The sequence below is a fragment of the Callospermophilus lateralis genome, chromosome 5, assembly GCF_048772815.1.
Source record: "Callospermophilus lateralis isolate mCalLat2 chromosome 5, mCalLat2.hap1, whole genome shotgun sequence".
Taxonomy (NCBI): Eukaryota; Metazoa; Chordata; class Mammalia; order Rodentia; family Sciuridae; genus Callospermophilus; species Callospermophilus lateralis.
Window position 1 is genome coordinate 101,808,648 of NC_135309.1, and position 25,783 is coordinate 101,834,430.

General features: G+C 39.0%; 1 protein-coding gene and 1 pseudogene across 2 annotated transcripts in view; one reads left to right on the plus strand and one right to left on the minus strand.

The window, feature by feature from the left end:
- Positions 1-20,969, minus strand: part of Atg10 (autophagy related 10) — a 273,170-nt gene extending 252,201 nt beyond the window's left edge. The window contains exons 1-2 of one of the 2 annotated variants that reach the window (XM_076856054.2): positions 20,930-20,969; positions 5,773-5,892 (exon numbers count right to left, since the gene is read on the minus strand). In XM_076856054.2, the coding sequence (XP_076712169.1) occupies positions 5,773-5,880 (108 nt within the window). In that variant the 5' untranslated portion in view covers positions 5,881-5,892; positions 20,930-20,969. Of the gene's footprint in view, positions 1-5,772; positions 5,893-14,610; positions 14,657-20,929 lie in introns of those variants that run through there. The other variant, XM_076856056.2, reaches the window with a different exon arrangement.
- On the plus strand, positions 705-2,641 carry LOC143399343 (vasculin-like protein 1 pseudogene; annotated as a pseudogene).
- Positions 20,970-25,783: the final 4,814 nt, after the last annotated feature.

Sequence of the window (25,783 nt, forward strand, 5' to 3'; positions counted from 1 at the left end):
CATTTTTGAAGAAGATGCAAAACAAGTGAAATACAGAAAACTGAAGAGAAGAAAACCTCATTTTGGAAATTTCTCCTTGACTATTCCTAAACCCCTCTTTCTACTTGTTTTAATTTTGTTCTGAATTTATAAATATTGAAGACCAAAGAAATAGAATATACATATAGGAGCTTTATACCAAGAAATTTGCCTTGAAAGCTGCTGTTCTATGGAGGGAAAAGTGTATCAAGTTCCTGTCTGATTTTTTTTTTTTTAACAAGATTTCATATATGTTTAGAGTTTAAAGTTTAAGAAAATATAAATACATATCTGCACACTATTTTTAGCAGTTGTGTAAGAATAATGACATTTATGTTTTAAGGGCTTTGTCATGTGGTTGTTTGCCACTGGAGTTGACTACTCAGAAGATCTTTTATAGTGCTTTAATATTATATTTTTTGTCTATCACCTTGATGACATTACTTGCCCACACATGAGTCCACCTGTCTGTGTAGCTATGACCTTGTTATGAACAGTTCGCACTCACTGTGCAAATGTCCATGTATTACCTATTTAAGCAACATCATAGTGCCATTACTCAAGGAAGTTGAATGAGGTGAACATAGACATAGCTCCTTCCCCTTACCCCTTTTTTTAAATGTAACAAATACTTTTTATGTTCCCCTTCCTCCTTCCCCTTTCCCCTTCCCCCTATGGAAGCGAGTCAGGAACTAGGTAGTTTAGGATGATCAATTAAAGGGACTCAGAAAGTGAGCCACCCAGAGCCAGGCTTCTTTGTGCTTCATCACAAGGCGTGCTGCTGGCCAGACTGCTTAATCACCTTTTTAACAAGAAGACCTTGTGAGAGAGCCAGCTGATAGCCTCAAGGAGTTCGAAAAACAGGACCACAGAGGTTACACTCTGGGATCCTGGCCATGAGGTTGGATGCCTCACCTTGCTGAAAAGAGACACTGGACCTAAATGGTGCAGCATGACTTTGTTCCTGCTTGGCTAAATTTCTCAACACCACAGTCAGCTAAGTCACCTACATCCACCTTTGAAAAACACGGAGAGCACCTGCCCCGAGGAGAAGGTAGATTTGGAGTGAGCCGTCGATGACACAATTCCTCTGATGGCTTTTTTAACAATGGGCCCCTACGAACTACAGGAGATTCCTGGCACCAGCCCTCCCTCTTCCGCCATGATTCTGTGGACTCTGGTGTCTCTAAGGGAGCATATGCTGGAATCACAGGGAACCTATCTGGTTGGCATAGTTCTTCCCGAGGTCATGATGGCATAAACCAGCGTAGTGGAGGTGGCACAGGGAACCATCGACACTGGAATGGCAGTTTTCATTCCCGGAAAGGCTATGCCTTTCAAGAAAAGCCACCTACAGAGATTAGGGAAGAAAAGAAAGAAGACAAGGTGGAAAAGTTGCAGTTTGAAGAGGAAGACTTTCCTTCTTTGAATCCAGAAGCTGGCAAACAGAATCAGCCATGCAGACCTATTGGGACCCCTTCTGGAGTGTGGGAAAACCCACCTAGTGCCAAGCAACCCTCCAAGATGCTAGTTATCAAAAAAGTTTCCAAAGAGGATCCTGCTGCTGCCTTCTCTGCTGCATTCACCTCACCAGAATCTCACCATGCAAATGGGAACAAATCATCAACTATGGTTCCAAGTGTCTATAAGAACTTGGTTCCTAAGCCTGCACCACCTCCTTCCAAGCCCAATGCATGGAAATCTAGCAGAATGGAACTCAAATCAGGATCCCTTTCCTCGTCATTTACCAATCCAATTTCTGTTACAAAACCAGTGGTACTGGCTGGTGGCGCAGTTCTCAGCTCTCCCAAAGAAAGTCCCTCCAGCATTACCCCTCCAATTGAGATCAGCTCCTCTCGTCTGACCAAGTTGACCCGCCGAACCACTGACAGGAAGAGTGAATTCCTGAAGACTCTGAAGGATGACCGAAATGGAGACTTTGCAGAGAACAGAGACTGTGACAAGCTGGAGGATTTGGAGGACAACAGCACACCTGAACCAAAGGAAAATGGGGAGGAAGGCTGTCTTCAGAATGGTCTTTCTCTCCCTGTAGTAGAAGAAGGGGGAGTTCTTTCACACTCTCTGGAAGCAGAGCATAGGTTACTGAAATCAATGGGATGGCAAGAATATCCTGAAAATGATGAGAATTGCCTTCCTCTCACAGAGGATGAGCTAAAAGAGTTCCACATAAAGACAGAGCAGCTGAGAAGAAATGGCTTCGGAAAAAATGGCTTCTTACAGAGCCGCGGTTCCAGCCTATTCTCCCCTTGGAGAAGCACTTGTAAAGCAGAGTTTGAGGACTCAGACACAGAAACGAGTAGCAGTGAAACATCAGATGACGATGCCTGGAAGTAGGCATATAAATGCTCACAGTTAATTTGACTCAGTAAACTCAGCTTGTGTGTTTAGGGAATATAAAAAAGAAATTGTTCTTTTCCTTTCTTATGTTGTTGAATATTTCATGCACAAGGGAAATAATCATATCCCAAAGAAAGAGCAGTTGGCTTGTTTAGCTTTTGTTGTTGTTCTTCCCTGTTATCTGCTTAATAGAAGTTTGTGTGGTGGGAAAGATTTTTTAAATACACACACACAGTACATATGGGGTGATGCACAGGTGGGAGCTGGCAGTGCAGAGATGCAGAGAGGAGGAGACACTGGTCTGCAGCAACACCTTCTACTACCAGTCCTTGGGGCACTCACCCCTGTGTTCAAGCAATCATTGTCAATGACAAAGTGACTATTGAAGTTATAATTGTATTAAATTAATGCTAATAATTTGGATATTTTATTTTATTTTTGGCTGCTCGGATAACTTTAGCCCTTAACAAAACATATGTGGGGTTTTTTTGTTTGTTTGTTTTTGTTTTCTTTTTTCCTTTTTGGGTACAGCTGTAAAATATTTGGATATAGGAAATGTGTTATTCTTGCAGCCTTGATATTCAGGGTGGATTGTAAAATATAAATTTTTGTGAGATTTCAAAGATTAAGATTATTTTGATAACATTGTTTACAGATTTAAAAGATGTGGTTATCACAAGTCTGTTGAGGGGAAAAACTACTTCATAAAATAACTAACTTGGAATAAATATTTTGCATCAGTTTAAAAAAATAAATAAATAAATAAAAATAAAAAATAAAAAGAAATCATTGGATGGAATAAACCACCAACCTTCTATTTAATCATCATATATCAGAAGCATTAATATCAAAATCAAACTCAAGACAAAGAGATCTGTTATCACTATTAATAACTTTCTAGTGGATATATAAAAGAATTAAGAAAAATATCATAAACAAAGCAACAACAACAAAGAAAGACCTTTGATTTGCAAAAGATCTCATCCTACCTATAAGAATTGAGAAAAATGACTGAAAAACTACTAAAACTAGTAGGAAAATTCACTAAGGTGACTGGATACAAAATTAATACCAAAAAAGAATTCATTCTTTTATATATCAGCAATAATCATAGAAGGAAAATGAATGAAAAGTCAAGGGCTTAGGCTATCGCTCAGTGACAGAGCACTTGCCTAGCATGCAACAGGCCTTTGGTTTGATTCCCAGCATTACAAATAAAACAAAAAAGATAAGTGAAAATTCAAACACAGTAATAAACAAAACTATTAAATACCTGGAATGAAATTACTAAAAGGAATGAACAAACAGGACACAATAGCACATGCCTGTAATCCCAGCAACTCAGGAGGCTGAGGCAGAAGGACTGCAAATTCAAGGTCAGTCCCAACAACTTAGTAAGACCCTCTCCCAAATTTAAAAAAAAAAAAAAGGAGAGGGAGCCTGGGAATGTAGTTTAGTGGTAAAATACCCCTGAGTTCAACCTCTAGTACCAAAAAAGAATAATAAGGTAAAAACTAGGTCACATTAAACTGGACAGGGAGATTCCTTAAGGGCTTAAGGCCTGTCCGATCACTAACAGAGAGTGGGGCTGGAACCTACTATAAGAGACTGACCTCTGAATGATCAACAACTCTGTCAAAAAAGGATATCATGGTTTTTCTCCCCAGTGAGACTCTGAACCTGATCAATTCCTGCATCTCCTTGGATCAGTTCCATATCATGGGAAACTGTTCAAAACTGTTCTCAAGTTTCTCTGAGTGCACAGATGAAACAGAACTAACCCACAGAGAACCAGGACTCATCACTTTTCCAGAGTCAGATAAATGTCAAGAAGAGAAAACTTTTCTAAGAAGCAGATTTCTGGCAGCAGGGCATGGTGGAACATGCCTATAATCCCAGTGACTCAGGAGGCTGAAGCAGGAGGATCACAAAACCAAAGCCAGTCTCAGCAATTTACAGACCATGTCTCAAAAAATAAAATAAGGGGCCAAGGTTGTGGCTCAGTGATAGAGTGCTTCCCCAGCACCACATTAAAAAAAATTAAATACACAAATTAAATAAAATAAATAAGGGCTGAGTATGTGACTCAATGATTAAGCAACCCTGAGTGTAATCCAAACAAACAAAAAAGAAGAAACTAAAGTTTTTGGCAGGGGCTAGGGGTATAGCTCAGTGGTAGAAGGCTTGCCTCACATGTCTGAGCACTGGGTTTAATCCCCACCACTGCAAGGGAAGAAAAAACAAATTTACAGAAAAATTGACTCGTTGTATATGTGGAAATAAACACTTCAATGTTATATCTAAATAGAATTTTAAAAACTGTTTAGGAATGTGTTTACATTATTAAGATATCCCCAATTACTAGAGTCCCTAATATTTCAGAATTTGTGCCTATTTGACTACAGTTTTTGGTTTCAGGATTATTTTTCCACTCTCTGCACAACTGTTTTCTATGACAATTTATACTGTAAACAAAAAATTAAAGCATGAGAGAAGAATCAGTCAGATAAGCATTCTTATCCATTAAATTAAAGCAGGTCACCTGAGGACTTTTCTAGATAATACTTCATTCACCCAATAATAACGAGTAAATATAGTTGAAATAATAAAATAGACATCTGATTTAAAACATCCTTCAATCAAAGCCTTTTATTAAACCAACTCACCTCTTATACCTTAATTTTAATTACCAAGGTTTTTTTGTTTGTTTGTTTTGTTTTTAGAGAGAGAGAGAGAGAGAGAATTTTTTTTTAATATTTATTTTTTAGTTTTTTGGCAGACACAACATCTTTGTTTGTATGTGGTGCTGAGGATCGAACCCGGGCCGCACGCATGCCAGGCGAGCGCACTACAGCTTGAGCCACATCCCCAGCCCAGGTTTGTTGTTTTTGTTGTTGTTGTTGTTGTTTGTTGTTCTTGTATGTGTTTTACTAAGGATTGAACTCAAGCAACAAGCTCAGCCAGCCCTCTCCCCACACACTTTTTTTTTAGACACTGTATCACTAAGTTGGCATGAACTTACTTTTTGTTTTGTTTTGTTTTGTTTTGTTTTGGTACTAGGAATTGAACACAGGTATGCTTTATCATTTAGCTATATCCCCAGTCCTTTTAATTTTTTATTTTAAGATAGGATCTTGCTAAGTGGCTTAGGGACTTGCAAAATTGCTGAGGCTGGCCTTGAACTTGCAGTCCTCTTGCTTCAACCTCCAGAGTAACTGAGCTTTCAGAACATAAACCATCCTGCCCTGCTGCCTTGAATTTACAATCCTTTTGATTGAGCCTGGGAGTAGCTTGAATTAAAGGCCAGCATCACCAGGCCTGGCCAATTACTAAGGTTTCATAAGCAAAAATAAGTAACCCTAAACTGAAATAGGAAATAAAATTTTCTATTCTTACCTTTGATGATCTCCATTCCCAACCATCACCTATCTGTTGTGAATGTTTAATGAATTCTGAACAATGATGCTGGAATGTTTTTTCTCCAAAAAATTCATCTTCTTCCATTTTAAATGATAGCTGCAATATAAAAATGCAGTATTGGCAACAGCTTGAGAACAAATACTGAAAGGAATTCTGTTAATTGGTTTATTTCTTTAAACAAAGTTTGAGCTATACAATAATATAGAAAATAACCTCATGGCCATTCCAAAAAATGGTCTTTTTCCATCTTTCACACCCTGTTCTCATTTCCTTTATCAGTCAAAAAGAAAACTCAAAACCTAGATTTGTAACAAATATGTATATAGAGAGGTTTTTTCCCTCTGTTTGATTTTTTGGTTTGTTTAGTTTGGTTTTTGGTGTTTTGTTTTTGTTTTTGATTTTTTTGTTTGTTTGTTTGTTTGAGTTCTGGGATCGAGTCCAGGGCCTCATGCATGCTAAAAATGTATGCTATCACTGAACTACACTCTCAGGGCCACATCTATGTTTTTAACAATGACAAGGGTGATGTTGAATATAGCATAAGTCCTCACTATTATATTTTACCAGAACCTATACTTAGTAAAAAGTTTATTTTGACCCAATGTGGTGGACATCCCTATAATCCCAGCCATGGGAAGGGGCAGGGTGCTGACACAGAAGGTTCACAAGTTCAAGGCCAGCCTGGACAACTTAGGGAGATCCTATCTAAAATTAAAAAATTAAAAGGCTGGGATGTAGCTCAGTGGTTGAGTGCCTGTAAGTTCAATCACCAATACTGGGGGAAAAAAAACTATTTGGACCCAGGGTCAATAATCTGTCTATAATAGCTGATTTCCAAATCAGTTTTCTGATTATTCAGATTTGGTAGGTATAGCCTATACAAGAATATATTCATTCGTCCAACAAATACACATTGAGTATATATTAAATAGTAGGCATTGTGCTTATATAAAGGTTAAATATTTTTTTTAAATGAAAAAATATATATATTCCTTGAACAAAAGGAGACAAGTAAGAAAAACAATTATAGTAGAAACTTTCATTCTCTCCCTCCCCACCCTGCTCTCTTTTGGCACTGAGGATTGAACCCAGAGGCACTTTACCACTGAGCTACATCCCCCAGCTCTTTTTATTTTTTATTTTGAGACAGGGTCTTCTTGTGTTGCTTAGGGCCTAAGTTGCCGAGGCTGGCTTAGAACTTGTGCTCCTCCTTCCTCAGCCTTCTGAGTTGCTGAGATGACAGACATGTGTCACCATGCCCAGCTACAATAGAAACTCTCTTAACTAATCTCCATTCAACAACATACTAGATTAACTGTCACAATGTCCAGTCTCTTTCTGTAACACTAACTAATGTCTGTAGTATGCCAAACATGAAGCATCCCTGCTCCCATCATGATAGGGGTTTTGGCACAGAAGAATGGACTTCAACAATACACTAGACATCTTGCCCCTTTCAAGTGAAGAAAAGGCATTTGATATCTATAAAATTCATTGAAGTCTTTAAAAGGAGACTGAAAATTAAGGAAGAAGTCACAAGACATTTTGATGCAGGGGCAGGTAACATGCTGTAGAGAGTAAGAGTTCAGAGAAAGGGGAACGTCCAAGAAAACTAGTGTAGATTTGGAATTGCTGGTGAGGAAAATTGAAGGTCAACATTAAGTTGCTGAGGCTGGCCTGGAACCTGTGATCCTGTTGCCTCATTCTCCCAAGTCACTGTGTGCACCACTGCGTGTGGCAAGAGGACAGCATGAAGGATGAGCAGATGGAAGTGAAGATTCAACATGGGTAGAGACCATGTATTTATAGTGCCACACTCTGAATTGTTGAGATTGTCTTCAGAGTGTTCAGCCTCCCCCTCTCCAATTATGGGAATCAGCACAGAGAAGATTCTTATTAATAATATAAAGTTGGAGGCTGGGGATATAGTTGTATACTAAAGCACTTGCCTACTATGTGGGAAGCCCTGATTCAATCCATAGCACCACTAAAAAAAAAAAAAAAGTTGTGTTTTTGCTGGATTGATTCAATAGAAGGACAAGAGTGTGGGTGGTGAAAGGAAATGCTTGTGAGAATAGCTCAAAAATCTAGGTTAGGTAGGAAAGAGGTTGAAAGGACTGAGAAAACATAGAAGAATTGAAGAATATGAGATGCCAAAAAGATCTGGGCATAGGGACGCACACCTGTAATCCCAGTGACTCAAGAGGATCTCAAGTTTGAGGCAAACCTCAGAGCAATTCAGCAAGACCCTCAACAACATAGTGAGACCCTATCTTGTAATCAAAAAATAAATAATTAAAAGAGCTGGGGATGTAGCTCAGTGGTAGAGCACAAAAAAGATATAGAAAAATTAAAGAACTGTAGTAAAAGGAGAGAAATGAAAAAACGGGAAGACTATATAGATATTAGAATCTGATGGTCTCAGCTGTGAGTACCATGAGAGTGAGTACATATAGTAGTTTGGAGATGAACATGATGAGAGATCTGGAAGTTTAAAGAAACATGAGGCTTGGATCCTTCTCAAGGTGACACTAAAGGTTATACTACTAAACAGAGATAGCAGGTAAGAAGAAAAACTGACCTTGCCATAACTTGTAGAACTGAATTACATGAGCCTCAAAGAGTAGGGCCTTTTACATGAGGTTGAAGGAAGTAGTCACCAAACACTGGTATCAGGAAATTGGGGGCTATCAGCAATCTTCACACCCAGAGTCATGTGAGATGGAGAAAAAAGTAGCTTCCACTTAAAGGGCTTCAGAGTTTTTTTGAAAGCCCACTTTCTTTAAAGCTTGGGATGAAGCTCAGTGGTAGAGCACTTGCCTGGCCCTGGATTCAATCACTAGCATTACAAAACACACTTAATACAATCTAGTTTGTAGAGGCACTAATAAAGATATTATTGTTATTTGAGATTTATATATGAAAACCAATCCACATTGTATGAACCATCCCCCAAGCTGGAGATACACAAGGCATAGTGTGGTATGGGAACCATTAGCTAAATGTTTCTCTTTTGACCACAGAATTCAGTTTCCTAGAAACACTTTTTAACATACACCACAGAGTATGTAGTAGGTGGGTTGAGTTAAGATAAATTTCTTTACTATGAATATGTGCTTCTGGGAGAGTGGGAGAACAGGCTGGGAAGAGAAAGCACCAACGCAGCACCAATACAGAAGACACAATTGCAGGGACTCCCACTGAGGCATTCATCAAAATTCCTAAATGTAAGTGAAATCTCCAGGTTACACACAGAATTCTGGTTTTAAAGTTGTCAAAATTCAATGCAGACAAAAGTTGAGAAAGTGACATCACAAAAATACTTAAAAAAAGCAGTTAACCAAACAAAAGTGGGGAGATGATGGGAACAGAATGTGTGAAAGACTGCATAAAGAGAAAGCTTTTTTAATTGAGGAACTCTTGTTTGAAATTTAGAGGTGGAGAGAGGGTATTGGGAGAACTTGTGTTGATAAAGACCAGGGTCCCTAGCCTGAAGGCTCATAGGAGTTTTGAAAGTGGAAGTACACTAATCAGATTTGCATTCTGACTTCCAGTGATTCTACAGTCTTGCCTGAAGGAATGAAACAGGTGAAAGTCTTTTATGTTAATCCAAGAGACACTGTGATGCTAAATAAAGCCAAAGATTAGTGGTAGAGCAGAAGAGGAGGGAAGAATTCAGAAAACACTGGTACCAGAAAAAAAAAATTTATATATATATATATATATATATATATATATATATATATATATATATATATATATACATATATATATATATATATATATCCTCTATCTTCACTTGTTTTTGGTACTGGGGAATTGAACCCAGAGGCACTTTACCACTGACCACATCCCCAGCCCTTTTTATTTTGAGTCAGGGTCTCACTAAGTTGTTTAGAGCCTTGCTTAGTTACTAACACTGGCCTAGAACTTGTGATCCTCCTGACTCAGCTTCTGGAGTTGCTGGGATTATAGGCATGCATCACCCAGGCATGGCTTCAGTTGTCCTTAATTGACTTAAAAATCAATAATTTGGGGAGATCACACAGCTGGGCAATACATTATTACTCCCTCACTAGTTTTGCTGTAGATTACACCCAACCATTGACTAGGTTTTTCTTTGGGGACCTGAAGTCAGTGCTGAAAAACACAAACTCTTCATTTAGACCTACAGATATCTGATGGGGGACTGGAAAAGAATGAAAAGGCTTGGCATCCCTGTCTTCATATTGGGTCTGTCTCCTTTGTTGCCTTAATCTTTGGGTCAGATTCTACTCAGCTCTGCATGTACACATGTTAATCATCTGAGAAATGTTTGTCCTAAACAGTAGTACAGGGCTATCTTGACCTAGACTTGTGTAGTCTCCCTCCCCCACACCACTCTTCCTCAAAGGCACCTACCAGCCACCATAACTGGAAACACCAGCCTATAAAAGGAATGACAAAAGGTGGCACTCAAGTTCCTGGAAGATTGCCATCGATTCCCAGAAAAGACATGAATATTCCTCCCCTTTATTAGCTTATCCCTCTCCCTCATTATTCCTATCCAGTATCTGTAGCCTTTCTGCCCACTGAAGTTGAGAAGCTGATTTGTAAGCAAATCTCCCTCTTCTCCATTCTTCAGCCACTGAATAAATCCTTTCTACCTAACACTCCTCTCTGACATTGGTTTCTCAGTGATATGAGACTCTAAACCTGGGTTTCATAACTTTTTTTTTTTTTTCTTTTGGTACCAGGGATTTTACCCTGGGGTTTCTTACCACTCAACTTTATCCCCAGTCTTTTTTATTTTTATTTTTTTTATTTTGAGACAAGTTACCAAGAGTGGCCTCAAACTTACTATTCTCCTGCCTCAGGTTTCCAAGTCTTTACGATTACAGGTGTGTACCACTGTGCCTGGCATCAGTATCATTTTGATAATATACTCATTACTGCTGACAAGCTTTGGTATGTGAGGGAGAGGGAAGAGAAAAGATTCAAAAATGGTTCCAAGTTTCCTGCTGTATGTGGTGGTGTACTGACTACAACAGAAATCCCTAGAGGAAGAACAAGTTTTAGAGAGGTAGGATTTGTTTAGCCAAAAATCAATTGGAGTTTGAAATGTCTGTGGGATGTGCAAGTAAAGGAGTCTAGCAGGCATTTTGAGATAAGCCTTGAACTCAGAAGAAAAGAAAAATCTAGGCTGGAAATAGTGACTGTATATCAGCATCACATAGATGGCAAAAGAACCTATTCCATCCCTCAGAGCTAGGATGCAGAGCTAATTTGGAAACTGGGTGTGGTGGTACATGCCTGTAATCCCAGTGACTTGGAAGGCTGAAGCAGGAGGATCACAAGTTTAAAACCAGCATGGGCAACATAATGAGACCATGTCACAAAAAAACAAAAAAGGGCTGGGGGTGTAGTTCAGTACCCCAATACTGAAAATAAAATAGAAGACTGACATGGAAAGTCAGAATAGTTCATCCAACTATATGATGATTATCCTGAGATCTATTAACAGGTACTAAATCAAAGAAAATTTGACTTTTTTATTTTATTTATTTATTTATTTATTTATTTATTTGGTACCTGGATTGAACCCAGAGGCATTTAACTGAGCCAGGTCCCTAGCCCTTTTTATTTTCTATACTGAAACAGGATCTCACTAAGTTTCTTAGGGCCTCACTAAATTCTGAGGCTGATCTCAAACTTTCTATCCTCCTGCCAGAGCCTCCCAAGTCACTAGGATTATAGACATGCACCACCATGTCTGACTGTAAGCAAGCACTTTTTTATTTTTTATTTACTTTTTTTTTTTTTTTTTTAGTTGTTGATGAACCTTTATTTAATGAACTTATCAATATGCAGTACTGAGAATCGAACCCAGTGCCTCAAACATGCCAGGCAAGTGCTCTACCACTGAGCCATAACCCCAACCCCCTAAGCAAGCTCTTAATAACAAAAGAGAACAAGTAAACACACTTATTTCTTAAGCCCTCCAGTTACTTGGAATTTACTGAAATATTGAAAATGTTAGTTGAAACATAAAATCTCACTCAATAGCCACAGTTTATCTAATTAACAGCACTGTGCTACAAGCAAGATGACTCAATATCAAAACACTAATTAATATTTAGTTGAAGACTTTTTAAATCATCTACAGACTAGGCTTTGCTGAAGGATGTTATATACAGTAATACAAACACTGCTTGATTACAGAATCAGAAACTATAATATATATTAAAAAGATATCTATCTCAACTTGAATCACCATAATGTACAATAATGAAATACCATTGAATAATTGTTTCTTTGATTAAGAATATTTCAAGTCATTAAAGATGAAAATATAATTCAATCAACACTTTCATACATACTTTTCAAGATGTTTTACTCTTTGATCCTCTATTAAACTCACTATTTAAAGCAGAAATTATAATCTTAGAGCTTCCTATTATGAGATAGCTAAAAATTGAGCAAAAAAATAGGAATAACTATAACTGCAGTTTATTAAGCAAGAATAATCCTTACTTAGCAAATGAAAAACCCAAGACATGTGAAGTGCCCTGTGTTTCCAGATTTAAGCAATCGTAAACTAAACTCAGAAGAGTTAACAACAGAACACATGTGAACTGTCAGTAAAAAGACAAATTTCAATACTGATCTCATCTTAAACAATAAACCTCTCATTTCTAATTTTAAGTAAGACTTAGAAAATGATTCAGAGCTCCTGTCATAAAGTATAAATTGTTAATACATCTATTTTGCTTGATTCTTACTCTAAATGAAAAGATTTGGTTTTTTGGGTTTGTTTTCAAAATATTTTTTCAACTGCTTCAGTAGAGTCTAAAGATTGGGAAGAAATGACTTTTCCCTACCAGGTAAGACTAATCTTTCCAAACTATAGGTTAACCCTCAGACAAGACAATATGAAGAAACTTACTCTGGTGCTATCCAAAAATATCTTTTCAGAAAAGCAGACCCAGTGAATTCTAACTTTATTTATAATCATTGTTCAAATGGTTCTTTTCAATTAAAAACTTATTTTTCACTACCACATTATCCATATATTGTTTGTGATTTTTTTTTTTATATATTAGGGATTGAACCCCCATAGGACACTTAACCACTAAGACACATCCCCAACATACCTAGCCCCATTTTATTTGGGGGCAGGGAGTGCTGAATTGCTTAGGTTGATCTTAAACTTGGTATCCTCCCGCCTCAGCCTTCCATATGCCACCATGCCTAGCTTATATGTGATTTTTAATCTAATGGGGGGGCGGGGTTGTTTTGTTTTTGTAGCATTGGGGATTAAAACTAGGGCCACTTTACCACTGAGCTACATCCCCAGTCTTTTATTATTGTTTTCTTTATTTTTAATTTTGAGACAGGATCTTACTAAGTTGCTGAGGCTGATGTAGAATATCCAATCCTCCTGCCTTAGCCTCCAGAGTTTGTTAGAATTACAGGCATGAACCACCACATTGGATAACTTTTTGCTTTTTTGTTGTTGTTGTTGTTGTTTTGTGTTGTTGTTTTTGTCAAAAGATCTATCTTTTCTCAGCTTTTTTTTTTTTTTTTTTTTTTTTTGGTGGCACCAGGCACTGAATCCTGGATCCTGGGCTTCATACACTTAAGTAAGCACTATATCACTGAGCCATATTCCCAGCCCAAGACATTTCTTTTGATGAATCTATAAATCAATGTGTATAAGAATCAAAATTGAGACCAAATCACTGTAATAAATATAACTAAATTTCTCAGAATTTAAGATTATTTACAAAACTGTGAATATCACAGAACATGCTATGTATTTTAAATGTTTAAGATCATTTTTGACTAATAAAGTTAGGCAACTTCCACTACTTGTCCGTCCTAACAAGAATTTTACTTTACTATAAATATAGGAATGGATTATTTTGATCAATTCATTACCTTAATGACAATTTGGCATGAATTCACTTAGATTGGTTAACCACTTACCTAGCAAGTTCCTTGTGCAGAAGTCTTCCAGTTTTAGAGAGCAAGGAGACACCCAGGGTACAATTTAAATGTGGAATCCTAGGCCCTAGCCAAAAAGATTACCTGATTCTGCAGGCCCCAAAATATGCATTTTTAATCAGTATCAGAGAAAATCTGAGGGATACTCATGCTAGAAAACTGAGACCAAGCCACATCTATAATCCCAGCAATCTGGGAGGCTGAAGCAGGAGAATCACAAGTTCAAAGCCAGCTTCAGCAATTTACCAATGCCCTAAGCAACAAAGTGAGGCCCTGTCTTAAAATTTTAAAAAATAAAATGAAAAATCTGGGATTTAGCTTGGTAGTAAAGTGCCTCTGGGTTCAATGGAAACAGAGAAAGACCAAATCAATGAATCATTTTGATAGAGTTAATGAAAAACCTGAATTTTAAGGTATTTGGCAGCCTGGGTGGGGCACGGAAGGCATAGACCTGGGCAATCCAATAAAGAGCTCAGGGAAGCATCCAAAAAGGGGCATTCTATTCAGTTTTGTTTTTGTTTTTGTTTTTGTTTTTGTTTGATAATGAGGATAAAACTCAGGGAGTGGAGGGTTTAACACCAAACTACATCCCCATTTTTATTTTTTATTTTGAGACAGGGTCTCAGTTTCTCAAGACCTCCCTAAATTATGAAGGCTGGCCTCAAACTTGCAATCTTCCTGCCTCATCCTCCAAGTCACTGAGATTACAGGTATGCACCACCACACCCAGCACACACAGTCCAGTCAGTCTTAACAGCAGGGTTCAGTTCTCTCTCTCTTCCATAACACATATGCCAAATCAAAGTTAAACAGGAGGCAATATTGTACCTGGACTGGAAGTGAAGAATCTCTATTGGTAGCTGATGTTTGCTCTGACTTCTATAGCAGGACATCCCATTAGGAAGAAGATAAGAAGATATTTCACTTCACCATTCTGTATTCCCTTCAGAGAAATACTTTGAGCTGCACTTTCTCTATTGGTTTCCAACACCCATTGGTAATCTTCTTTTGTGTGTGTGTGTGTGTCATATATATATATAGAAGTAGTTGGACACAATATCTTTATTTTTCTGTGGTGCTGAGGATCGAACTCAATGCCTCACACGTGCAAAGTGGGAGCTGTACCACGGAGCTACAGCCCCAGCCCCAGTAATCCTCTTTTAAAGCAGTTCTCTCTCAATAATGTAACATGCATGGCTAGAAATAAAAAGTAAAGCCATGTGGTAAACTGAATGCTGTGATACGAAGTCAGTAGTAAACAAAGTACAATGGCACATGCCCATTACCCCAACCACTCAGGAGGCTGAGGCAAGGAGGATCACAAGTACGAGGCCAGTCTGGGCAAATTAGCAAGACGCAGTCTCTAAATTAAAAGTAAAAAGGACTGAAAATTATGAAACCATCCCAGGTGTCCATAAATAATGGATAAAGAAAAAAAATGTGGTTTTCAGAAAAAATAAAAAGACAATTTATTGCTTTGCTAGCAAAGGAGAAACACAGAGTACTCCTGTCCCAAAGGCTGTGATTCTGCCCATCAGCAGGAACAGAGGCTTGTATAGAAGTGATTCAGAGAAAATGAGATTTGGGAGACGAGATCAGGAAGGAGAAAATCAGGGAAAAGAAGATGAGGGAGGAGGTGGTTAGGGAAAAGAAGATCAAGGAGGAGAAGATCAGGGAGAAGGAGATTGGGAAAAAGAAAAAACAGGTAAGTTTCAAAGCCATAAGGGATATGGTCAAAACATCAAGTAAATTCCTGTTACAATTGATTTAGCAAGGCCCTAAGCAACTTAGTGACACCCTGCCTCAAAATGTTTTGAAAAGGGCTGGGGATGTGACTCAGTTGTTAAGTGCCCCAGATGCAATCCCCAGTACCAAATAAATAAATAAATTATCAATTGGAAAGGAAAGTTTCTTCTAAGTACAGGAAAAAAAAAATCTACCCTTTATAAATTTGGTCATAGACATCCTCCTGCTCTCCAACCTAACATCTAGAGGAAGAATCTAAATGTAGTAAGGGAGCTGAAGGGGCACTTGCTCACTCTGACCATCAACCCCTCTCCAGAGGAGTCCCTTGTCAAGGTGAGTAAACCAAAACTATCAATATCAACATGGAATCAAGAGGAAGCACTTACGTATGAAAACAGGGACACTTTCATAAAGTATAAGAGAAAAAGCTTGTTTCTGTAATGGGCTTAAACTGAGTATCAGGGGAAAATTTAGGAATTATCTATAAAAGAACCTAGCCCTGTGACACGTATCTATAATCCCAGCTACTCAAGAAGGTAAGGCAGGAGGATAGAAAGTTCAAGGCAAGTTGGGGCAATTTAGGGAGACCCAGACTCTAAATAAAATTAAAGGACTGGAGATGTAGCTCAGTGGTAGAGCACTCTGGGTTCACTTCCCAGTACTGGGAGTGGGGGGAGCCTTGAAAAAAGAATTATCTAAAATAGAAAACAAGAAACAGATAAGGCAGCTGAGGATATAGCTCTGTGTTAGAGTGCCTCTGGGTTAAATCCCCATTGCCTCAGAAAGAAAGAAAGGAGGGAAGAAGGGAGGGAAAGAAAGAGAATGAAAGATGAATCACAGTTTACTATTACCTTTTAGCGCTCAGGGAGCTGGTATAATAAACATCCTACAAAGTGTAGGGCAGTCCCACACAATGAAGAACTGTCCATAAAAATGCCACTACAACAGGGCACAGTGGCTCACACCTATAATCCCACCAATTTGAGAGACTGAGGAAAAAGGATTAAAATTCAAGGCAAGTCTCAGCAATTTAGTGGCAAACTCAATAATTTAGCCAGAATCTGTCTCAAAATTTTTAAATTTAAAAATGGACTGAGAATATAGCTCAGTGGTAAAGTGTCCCTGCATCCAATTCCCAGTCCAAACAAACCAACCAACCAAAAATAAAATCAAAAAAACACTTTGGTCCTTTGATAAACACTGGAAAGTTGGTTATGGCTTAACAAGTTCAAGTTTGGAGAACTTAACTCTAGGGCTTCTCAAGAGTATCCTTTAACATTTTTTTTTTTTAAATCACAAATTGCATTTCACTCAGCAAATATTTACTTCCAAGCATAAGAAGATAAACTGAGGCACAGTAAATTTTTAAAGAATTTATTTGGGTAGACAGCAGTTCATAAATTAGGCAGCTCCAGAATGCAAGTAATTTGGGGCTCCATCAAACAAACACAGGGAAAGGTTTTTATGAAGTAAATACAGAGCAAGGCAATATTTGACTGGCTAAAATGGAACCGTAGCTTTATTTATTTTATTCCAGTTGAAAGCCTTTAGAAGTTAGTTGGTGGTTTAAGTTTATGTTTTCATTTTACTCAAATATGACAGTTGACAGAGTTCAATGAGGTTTGTATAAGTGGAAATTCATAGTACTAGAGCCTTCTCAGACAATGGATTCACAATGATTTTAACACAGAAAGTGCTTTTTGTAGAGCAAGTAGCATTTCCTTCTTTAATTTCACAACCATGAAAATTATATTGGCTGTGGCCTACCTTTAACAACTATACAAAGAAAAAAAAAGTTAGCTTTTCACAAAAAAATATTTCAATGTCATTTATTGTAATCTCACCTTTCTATTCCAAACTTCATATTTTCATGACTCTGTTATCTTTCTTTTCTTCCTATGGTACTAGGAATTGAACCCTGAGGTGCTCTACCATTGAGGTACATCTCCAGGCCCACTTTTTAAAAAGTTTTCATTTCGAGACAGAGTTTCTCTAAATTGCCAAGGCTGGCCATGAACTTGTGATCTTCCTACCCCAGCCTCTAGAGTAGCTGGGGTTACATGCAAGCACCATGGCACACAGTTTATTCTGCATGCTATTACATATGTTTATAAGCTACCTCAAATACTTTTGGAATAAAATAGGATATAAACTTAAAACTATAATCAACAGAGAAAAATGGATAATAGGAATAGTCAGGATAATAGTAGCACAGTCAGCTTAGGAGGCTGAGTCAAGAGAATTTCAAGTTCAAGTTCAGCCCAGGCAATCTAGAGAGACCCTGTCTGAAAAAATAAAACAAGGTGAAGATGTAGCTTAGCAGTAAAGAGCCCCTGGATTCATTCTCTAGTACTGCAAAAACTAGTACATGCTTTTTGCCTTCAACAGTTTGTAATCAAATTTTTTTTAAAAAGCTTCAAGCTGAAGAACATTAGAGAATAAGACAGTAAAAAGTGATGACAAATTATATAATCATCATATAAAGACTGTGTATGGATTAAAACAATAATTTAAAATAGCATATATTAAGCCTTTAGCAAGAACTGTGGTAACTCCAATCCTCATAGCACTTAGGTAAATTGTTATGTTTTGCTCTGTTTGAGGCAAAAGGGGGGTATCAGAAATTGAATCAGGAGCACTCACCCCTGAGCCACATCCCCAGTTCTTTTTCAATTTGTTTGTTTTTGACAGGATTTTGCTAAATTCCTGAGGAACTTGATAAGTTGCTGAGGCTGGCCTCAAACTTTCGATCCTCCTGCCTCCTTAGCCACAGGTATTGCAGGCATGTGCCACTGCACCTGGACTAATATTTTTGTTTTCTTATTTGTACTACTGGGGTCAAACCCAGGACCTCTTATATGCCTGGAAAGCACTTTAACAGGGAGCCACAAGATATCCCAGCCCCAAGATATCCCAGCCCCAAGATAATAGCTATTAAGGGTAGCCTAGGATAGTATGTACCCAGAATCATGCCCTAGAAGACTTAGATTTCAGCTAATCCTTGACTTATAAGAGGCAATCAAAGGAAAGCAGTAAGGTAGAAATAGGAGTGGGGGTGGCAGTGAACATAGGAACAGGTTTAAATGACATTAGTAAGCAAGTAAAGAGACTAACTAGAGAGAAGATTGAGGATTACAGGAAAATCTGGGAGGCAGGGAACAAGCAGTTTATAAATGGCCTTAAAACTCAAAGGAGATTCCATTTAAAACAGTGAACAATAAGAAACCATTGTAGGTTATTGAGCTCAGAAAGGATATTAAAAAGGTTTTCTTGGAAAGATATTACATGACAGTGATATAAAATAATCCTAACTTCAAAGCTAAATTAATATTAGTAATTACTCTTCTTGAATCCTATAACTAATGCAATCAGACACTTCAAGGCCGGGGATGCCAGGAACATTAGAGAAGCCTCTGCTGCTGCCTATAGTTCTAGCAACTTCTCTGTAAGCAGGATACCTTCAGGTAGTTTATTTTCCATTCCCCTACTTTCCAGTTGTTTTATACCCAGCCTGCTTGACCCCTAATACATTTGTTTTCAACAGATGATCTCTATATCTCTTCTTATATGGTTCCTGATTATATTTATGATTCAAATACAACCTCTAAGGTCCTAAACATATCTGGAGGCTTCAAAGATATTGCTAATAAAAGCAACCCTAATCCAAAGCAATCTACTTATATAAGTTTCATCCTACTTGTTTTTCCTAAAATGGTGCTTTCTCAGAAACTTACTAAGCATTTGGAACTGCTATCAAGATACAATTTCACAAAACATTATGCCTAGCTAGGTGAGGTGGTCCATGCCTGTAATCCTAGCAAACCAGGAGACTGAGGCAGGAAGATCTCAAGTTGCACAGCCTGGGCAGTTTAGTGAGACTCTGTCTCAAAATAAAAATAAAAAATAAAACATCTGGGGGTGTAGCTCAGTGGTAGAGCACCCTTGGGTTAAATCCGAGTCCCCCCGCCCCCCAATACACACACACACAATAGTGTGTGCATACATGCGTACGTGTGTGTGTCTGCACGCGCCTAATTCAATTGTTCCATCATCCAGCAAGATCTGTTAAGATTATGGTAAATAAAACAGAATATGGTAGTTGGAAAGCTGAGGACAGGGAAATAATCCTGTAACATTTCCATATCCAAATGAATCCAGTTCAGAACTATTTCTACTAGTTTCTTCAATTAAAATACAAATTAACAATTTTAAACTGTGTACTTTGCAGACTTTAAATTTCTCAGTACTCAAGTTTCAATTTGGAAGCAAGGAGGGAGTGATTCTTCTACCTAGAACTCCATGATAGATTTGAGTAGTGCATAGGGCCTATGTTCTCCAACCCTGAATAGCATAAATTTAAACCTTTGCCACTAAAAACTGGAGGCTGTTGTCAAACTATAATAGTTATAAACATGACTCAGACCAAGTGTGTCTTTAGCAAAGATATGCTGAACTGATAATGAAGGAGGAGCAAGCTAAATGGTAAATTGAAGAAAATGATGGAGCCTGTGGTCCCAATTACTCCGGATCACTTAAGTCCAGGAATTGGAGATCTCAGCGGGGCAACATAGCAAGACCTGGGCTCAAAAAAAAAAAAAAAAAAAAAAAGCTTAAGATTGCTATCCTAAAAAACCACAACCTTTCAGGAGTTATATTCTCCCAGTCAGAAATAATTTGTATCTCAATTAGTCAACAAGATGTAATTATAGAAGTCTAAACCCCGAAACCTTAACCAATGCAAAGTTATATGGCCCTTATGAACAAAGCTCCCTTTTGATTTTGAAAGGACATGTAGCCATCTTTTGACCTTATTTTCAAAATTTTCATAGTGAGTGTGTGTACACATACTTTTTTAAACCACAACTAAAAATGTTTCTACAAGTCGGTTAACTATTCCTCATCACCTTATCCCACCTTTTGTTTTTGTAAGTTCTAGGAAGGGTGGTGCTAGCTATAAATATCAGAGTATTCCTCCTGCACTTAATGAATCTGAAACCCCTTCAAGTGGGACTCTCCAGTAATTTAATATCCTTTGTTTCAATGTTACACGCACAAAGGCTTGCTATCTGTAAGACTTTTAAGACTGTAACTACCCAAGGGTGAGGCCTCGGAGTGGGGGGCCGCCCGAGTGCTCAAGAAGACACTGATTGCGCGGCTGGGGCCCAAGGGGCACTGGGTCGCGCGCCCTGGTCACTCGCCCGAGCAGCAGCTCCAGCGCGGCAGGCCGCGCGGGCCCGCAGTTCTTGGGCGACGGCCCCGCTTCCCCGGCCTTTTGTTCCGGATCCGGCTGCTTCCCGCCCACCCACTCCCGCCCTTCCTCTCGGTCCTAGGAGTGGGGTGAGGACGGTGCGGGAAGCAGAGCTGGGAGAAGGATGGCGGCATTGGCTGTGGGAATACTCACCCCGCTCCGCTCGGCCCCTGACCCCGCAGCCCAGCCTGGCGGGCGGGGCGACGGGGCTGGGGGAGGGGAGGCGGGGACCGGCACCTAGCGCCCCGTGAGGACACCGCCGCGCGTGCGGCCCCAGGGAGGAGGGACATAGGAGGTGGGCCCAAGGGGGCCGTGAGGGCGGCGGCGACCGAGCGAAACCCCACTCGGCGAGGGAGGCCCACCAGAAGGGTGCGTCCCCTCCCGCGGCAGCCACCACCAACAACAACCGAGTCCGAGCATGCGTACTGGGTTTTCCCGCGCGCCTAGGGGAGCGCCCCGCGCAGGCCCGTGACGTCGTCGGCCGCGCGCTCAGGGCCGACCTGGCCGGGGCCTGGACGCGGTGTGCCGGGTCTAGACCCCTTTGCTGCGAGCGTAGACAGGAACCGAGGCCCCGACCCTCAGTTCGTTCGCGTGCCCCTCGCTCCCCAGCCCGGCTAACCTGAGTTTGGCTGAGCCCTTGGTGGAGGACAAAGGCGGCTTTTTGCGGAGGAGGAGCTGAGGGCAGGGGGAAACTTGGGGGAAGGGGTACTAGCGGTTTCAAGGGTCCCTGCACGCTGTCCTCCAAGACATTTTCTAATATCCGGAATATAAAAGAGTGATCAATGAAGAGCAAGAGTAGAGCAACAGCAAGAATGTAGTGCCACTAGCATTTCCCCGAGAGGCTAGGGAGCCATGCCAGCGAACATTGCAAAAAGTACCACGAACACCACGATTAAACGCATACACGTGTCCACCACTTGAAAACTTAAGAATGGGGGAGAAGTTAGGAATTCCGAGTATCGACAGTAGTACCATCTGTGGCACATATCTCAGGGAGGAAAACAAAAGTGTGTGTGTGTGCACGTTGGAGGAAAATAGTAGGAATAGGGAAAAGACTACAGAATGACTAGGAATTATAGGGGTGAGATAATAAACATCTGAGGGAAAACACATCTGCTCCTGTAAACAGTAGAATTGTATTTGTTGTAAAACAAAGGTGTAAACGCAGGTAAAGAAGTAATGAAAAACCTACCTTCAAACTTTCAGGGAATGGAGCCTGTGAAGTGGGGAAGGCCTGTAAACCCAGCTATTTGGGAGGCTCAGACAGGAGGATGTCTAGTTCAAGGCCAGCCTGGGCAACTTAGACTGAGTCTCAGAATTAAAAGGCGCTGGAGTTGTAGCTCAGTGGTGATCCTCCTGACTTCAACCCTCAGCACCAGGGTGAGGAGTGGGGAATGGGGTAATTTCAGGGCATGGTTTTGATCCCGTTGACAGTCATATAAGAGATCCCCATTGGAGTAAACTAGGTAATAAATACCCAGCACTGTTAGTCCATAACCATTTCAAAATAAAAGCTTGTTTTTTAAAAGAACCATACTGATCAGTGGTAACCAGGAAGAAATTAACTGAAAAGTGGCTTAAGGGAATTTAAAGGGATGTTGGATCGGTTCTATATTTTGATTGTACTGAGGATTAAATCACTGCTTTCTTGGTCAAACCCCACAAAAAGTATGATTTTTGCAGGTAAGATTTTAAAATTAATCTTTTAAAAAATATTGCTAGCAAAAAATAAATTTTAACTAACATTTTAGCAACTACAAATTGATTAGTAAGTGCTAGTTTTAATTATACATTTGATCTTTTTAAGTACAAGACAGTGAATTTTTTGTTTATTTTGCAGTAGGATTCAACCCAGGGGTGTATGTTTATTTTGAGACAGGGTCTCACTAAATTGCCCAGGCTGGCCTTGAACTGCCATTCTCTTGACTCATCTTCCAGAGTTGTCCAGATTACAAGCACACCAGTTTACAAGAGTATGTAAAAATAATAATTCATAATATCCTCTAGATACTGTGATCCTACAATGGGATACAAGTTTAAAATTACATGGCCAGTGTCTTATTTTTCTCAGTCTCATCAGTCCCTCTCATTTGTACTTTCTGTTCATATCTCATAGGCTACACAGGGTTTATAAAAATGGTAGGAGGGGCTAGGGCTGTAGCTCAGTGGTAAAGTGCTTGCCTTGCATATGTGAGGCACTGGGTTTAATCCTCAGTACCACATAAAAATAAATAAAGATACTGTGTGTTAATCTACAACTAAATAAATATTTGGGGAAAAAAAGGTAGGAAATGTAGCCATTTGCTCAGGTAAACCTTGACAGGGGGAGATTGTTTTATTTCTAAAAGAAAGGAGAATGGATACTGAGGGGAAGAATGCTATCTGGACTGCCACTTGTAGTAGCAGATCTCTTCTACCACCTTCCAGGAGATCCTCAGGGAAATGTAAATTACATAAGAGTTACAGGAGGTAATCTGATTGGATGGCAGAGATAAGAAACTTGCCTTCAAACTGTGTGTGCATAATACTCACCCAAATATATGAGAGGGAAAAAGCAATAGTTGGCAAACCAATGGAGACAGTAAAAAGATCAGTGGTTACCAGCCAGAGTTTGCCAGGAGGGAAGCAAAGAGGGGAGGGATGAACATGTGGAACATAGGACATTTATTAGGGCAGTGAAACTACAATGTGTGATAATGTAATGGTGAATATATGACATTTGCATCTATCAAAATCCATAAAACTGTCCAACACAAAGAATGAACCCTAATGTAAATTATGCACTTTTGTTAATAATAATGTGTCAATATTGGCTCATCAATTCTAACAAAATGTACCATACCAATGCAATATATTAATAAAAGGGAAAACTATGAGTGCAGTAGACAGGAATTCTCAATGCAATCTGCTGAATTTTCTGTAAGCCAATTTTTTCCTAAAACAAAAAAAAATTAAAACTCTATTAATTTAAGAAAATGATACTGCCAGAAAGAAAATATACACATATATCTATATCAAAGATAGAAAGAATTGGAGAATTAAAAACAACTACAGAAAGATGATTCAGTCTTTCTATCACACTACTTCTACCCATGAACTTTACTACACATGAAGTACAAATATATTTGGGGAGTTTGCATTATTTTTATATTTTCATAACTTTTTTCTGCAGGGGCACTTAACCATTAAGCTATATCCCTAGTACCTTTGTTTTATTTTTGAGACAAGATCTTGCTCAGTTGCTTAGGGCCTCACTAAATTGCCCAGGCTGTCCTCAAAACTGCAACCCTCCTGCCTCAGCCTCTTGGGTTGCTAGGATTACAAGCGTCCACAACTGCACTGGCTAATTTGGGAGCATTTTATTGTACATAAATTATACCCAAAATTTTATTAAAATATAACTGGGTATGGTGGCACATCCCTATAATCCCAGCAACTCAGGAGGCTAAGCCAGGAGGGCCACAAGTTCAAGGCCAGTCTGGGCAATTTAGGGAGGCCATAAGCAATTTAGCAAGACCTTGTTTCAAAAATTTAAAAAAACAAAAATAGGGCTAAGAATATATGTAGCACAGTGGTAATGTGTCCCATGAATACCAGAAAAAGAACAATGCCACCAAATCAAGTCTACAGTTTAATGAATTTTAGCTTGGGTAATGGTGTATGAGGTATACCTACCTCTAAGCCACTTCCCTAGCCCTTTTTATTTTGAAACAGGGTCTCACTGAGTTGCTAGGGCCTTGATAAATTGTTGAGGCTGGCTTTGAATTTGCAATCTTCCTGCCTTAGTCTCCTGAGTTGCTGGGATTACAGGCATGAGCCACTGTGACCTTCAATTTTGTGAATTTTAATGACGATATCCACCTTTGTGCTATGATCTGATTTTGTTGTTGTCGTGCTGTGGTTTTGTTTGTTTGTTTGTTTGTTTTTGTTTTTGATACTAGGGATTCAATCCAGGGTGCTTAATCACTGAGCTACCTCCCCAGCCCTTTTCATTTTGTGTTTTGAGACTGGATCTTGCCAAATTGCTTAGGGTTTCACTAAATTGCTGGGGCTTGCTTCAAATTTACAATCCTCCTGCCTCATCCTCCTAAATTGCTGGGATTACAGGTGTGCACCACCATGCCTGATTGGTCTACATGTTTTTATTTCTCAAACATTCATATGCCAATTTCTTAACTCCCAAGGTGATGGTATGAGGAGGTGGAGCTTTTCAATGAACTCAGAACCAGATCCTTATAAGACATGAAATCTACTGGTAACCTGATCTTGAACTTTCCAACTTCCAGATCTGTGAGAAAAGCTTTTGAGCTATATTTGTGTTACTATAACAAAACACCAGTTTATGGTGTTTTGTTATAGTATCACAAATGGACTGAGACATTATATAACCATATCCCAACCAAAATATAGAATATTCACATCATCCAAAAATGTTACCTCAAACTCTTTGCAATTAATCCATCCCCACACCTATAGACCCTTAGCAACCACCCATTTACTTAGAGTAGTCATTCTAGATTTGTTCTGCCAATACTAGAAAATGGTATCATGCAATATGTGTATGTCAGCATAATGTTCTTGAGATTAATTTGTGTTGTTGCATTTATTGCTAATTAATTCCTTGTATTACTGAGTAGTATTCCATTGCACAAATATACCACAATTTTCTTAAACATTCATCTGGGAAGGGTATTTATGTTGCTTCCAGCTTTGGGCTATTATGAAGAAAGCTGTTATTAATAGTTATATACAAGTATTTTTGTGTACACGTATTTTGATTTTTCTTGAGTAAATACCTAGGGGTAGACATACATTCTGTGATCAATATAGAAATAAAAGTTGTATTTTTATTCTTCTATATTGATCACATTCCTTAGCTTGGAGCTTGTCTTATTTGATGATTCTAATTTAGAGATATTTTTGTTGCTGAATTTAGCTATCTTTATGAAATTGAACATGTTTAAAAGTTACTGTCCCCCACACACAAGGGATTAAACCCAGGGGCTC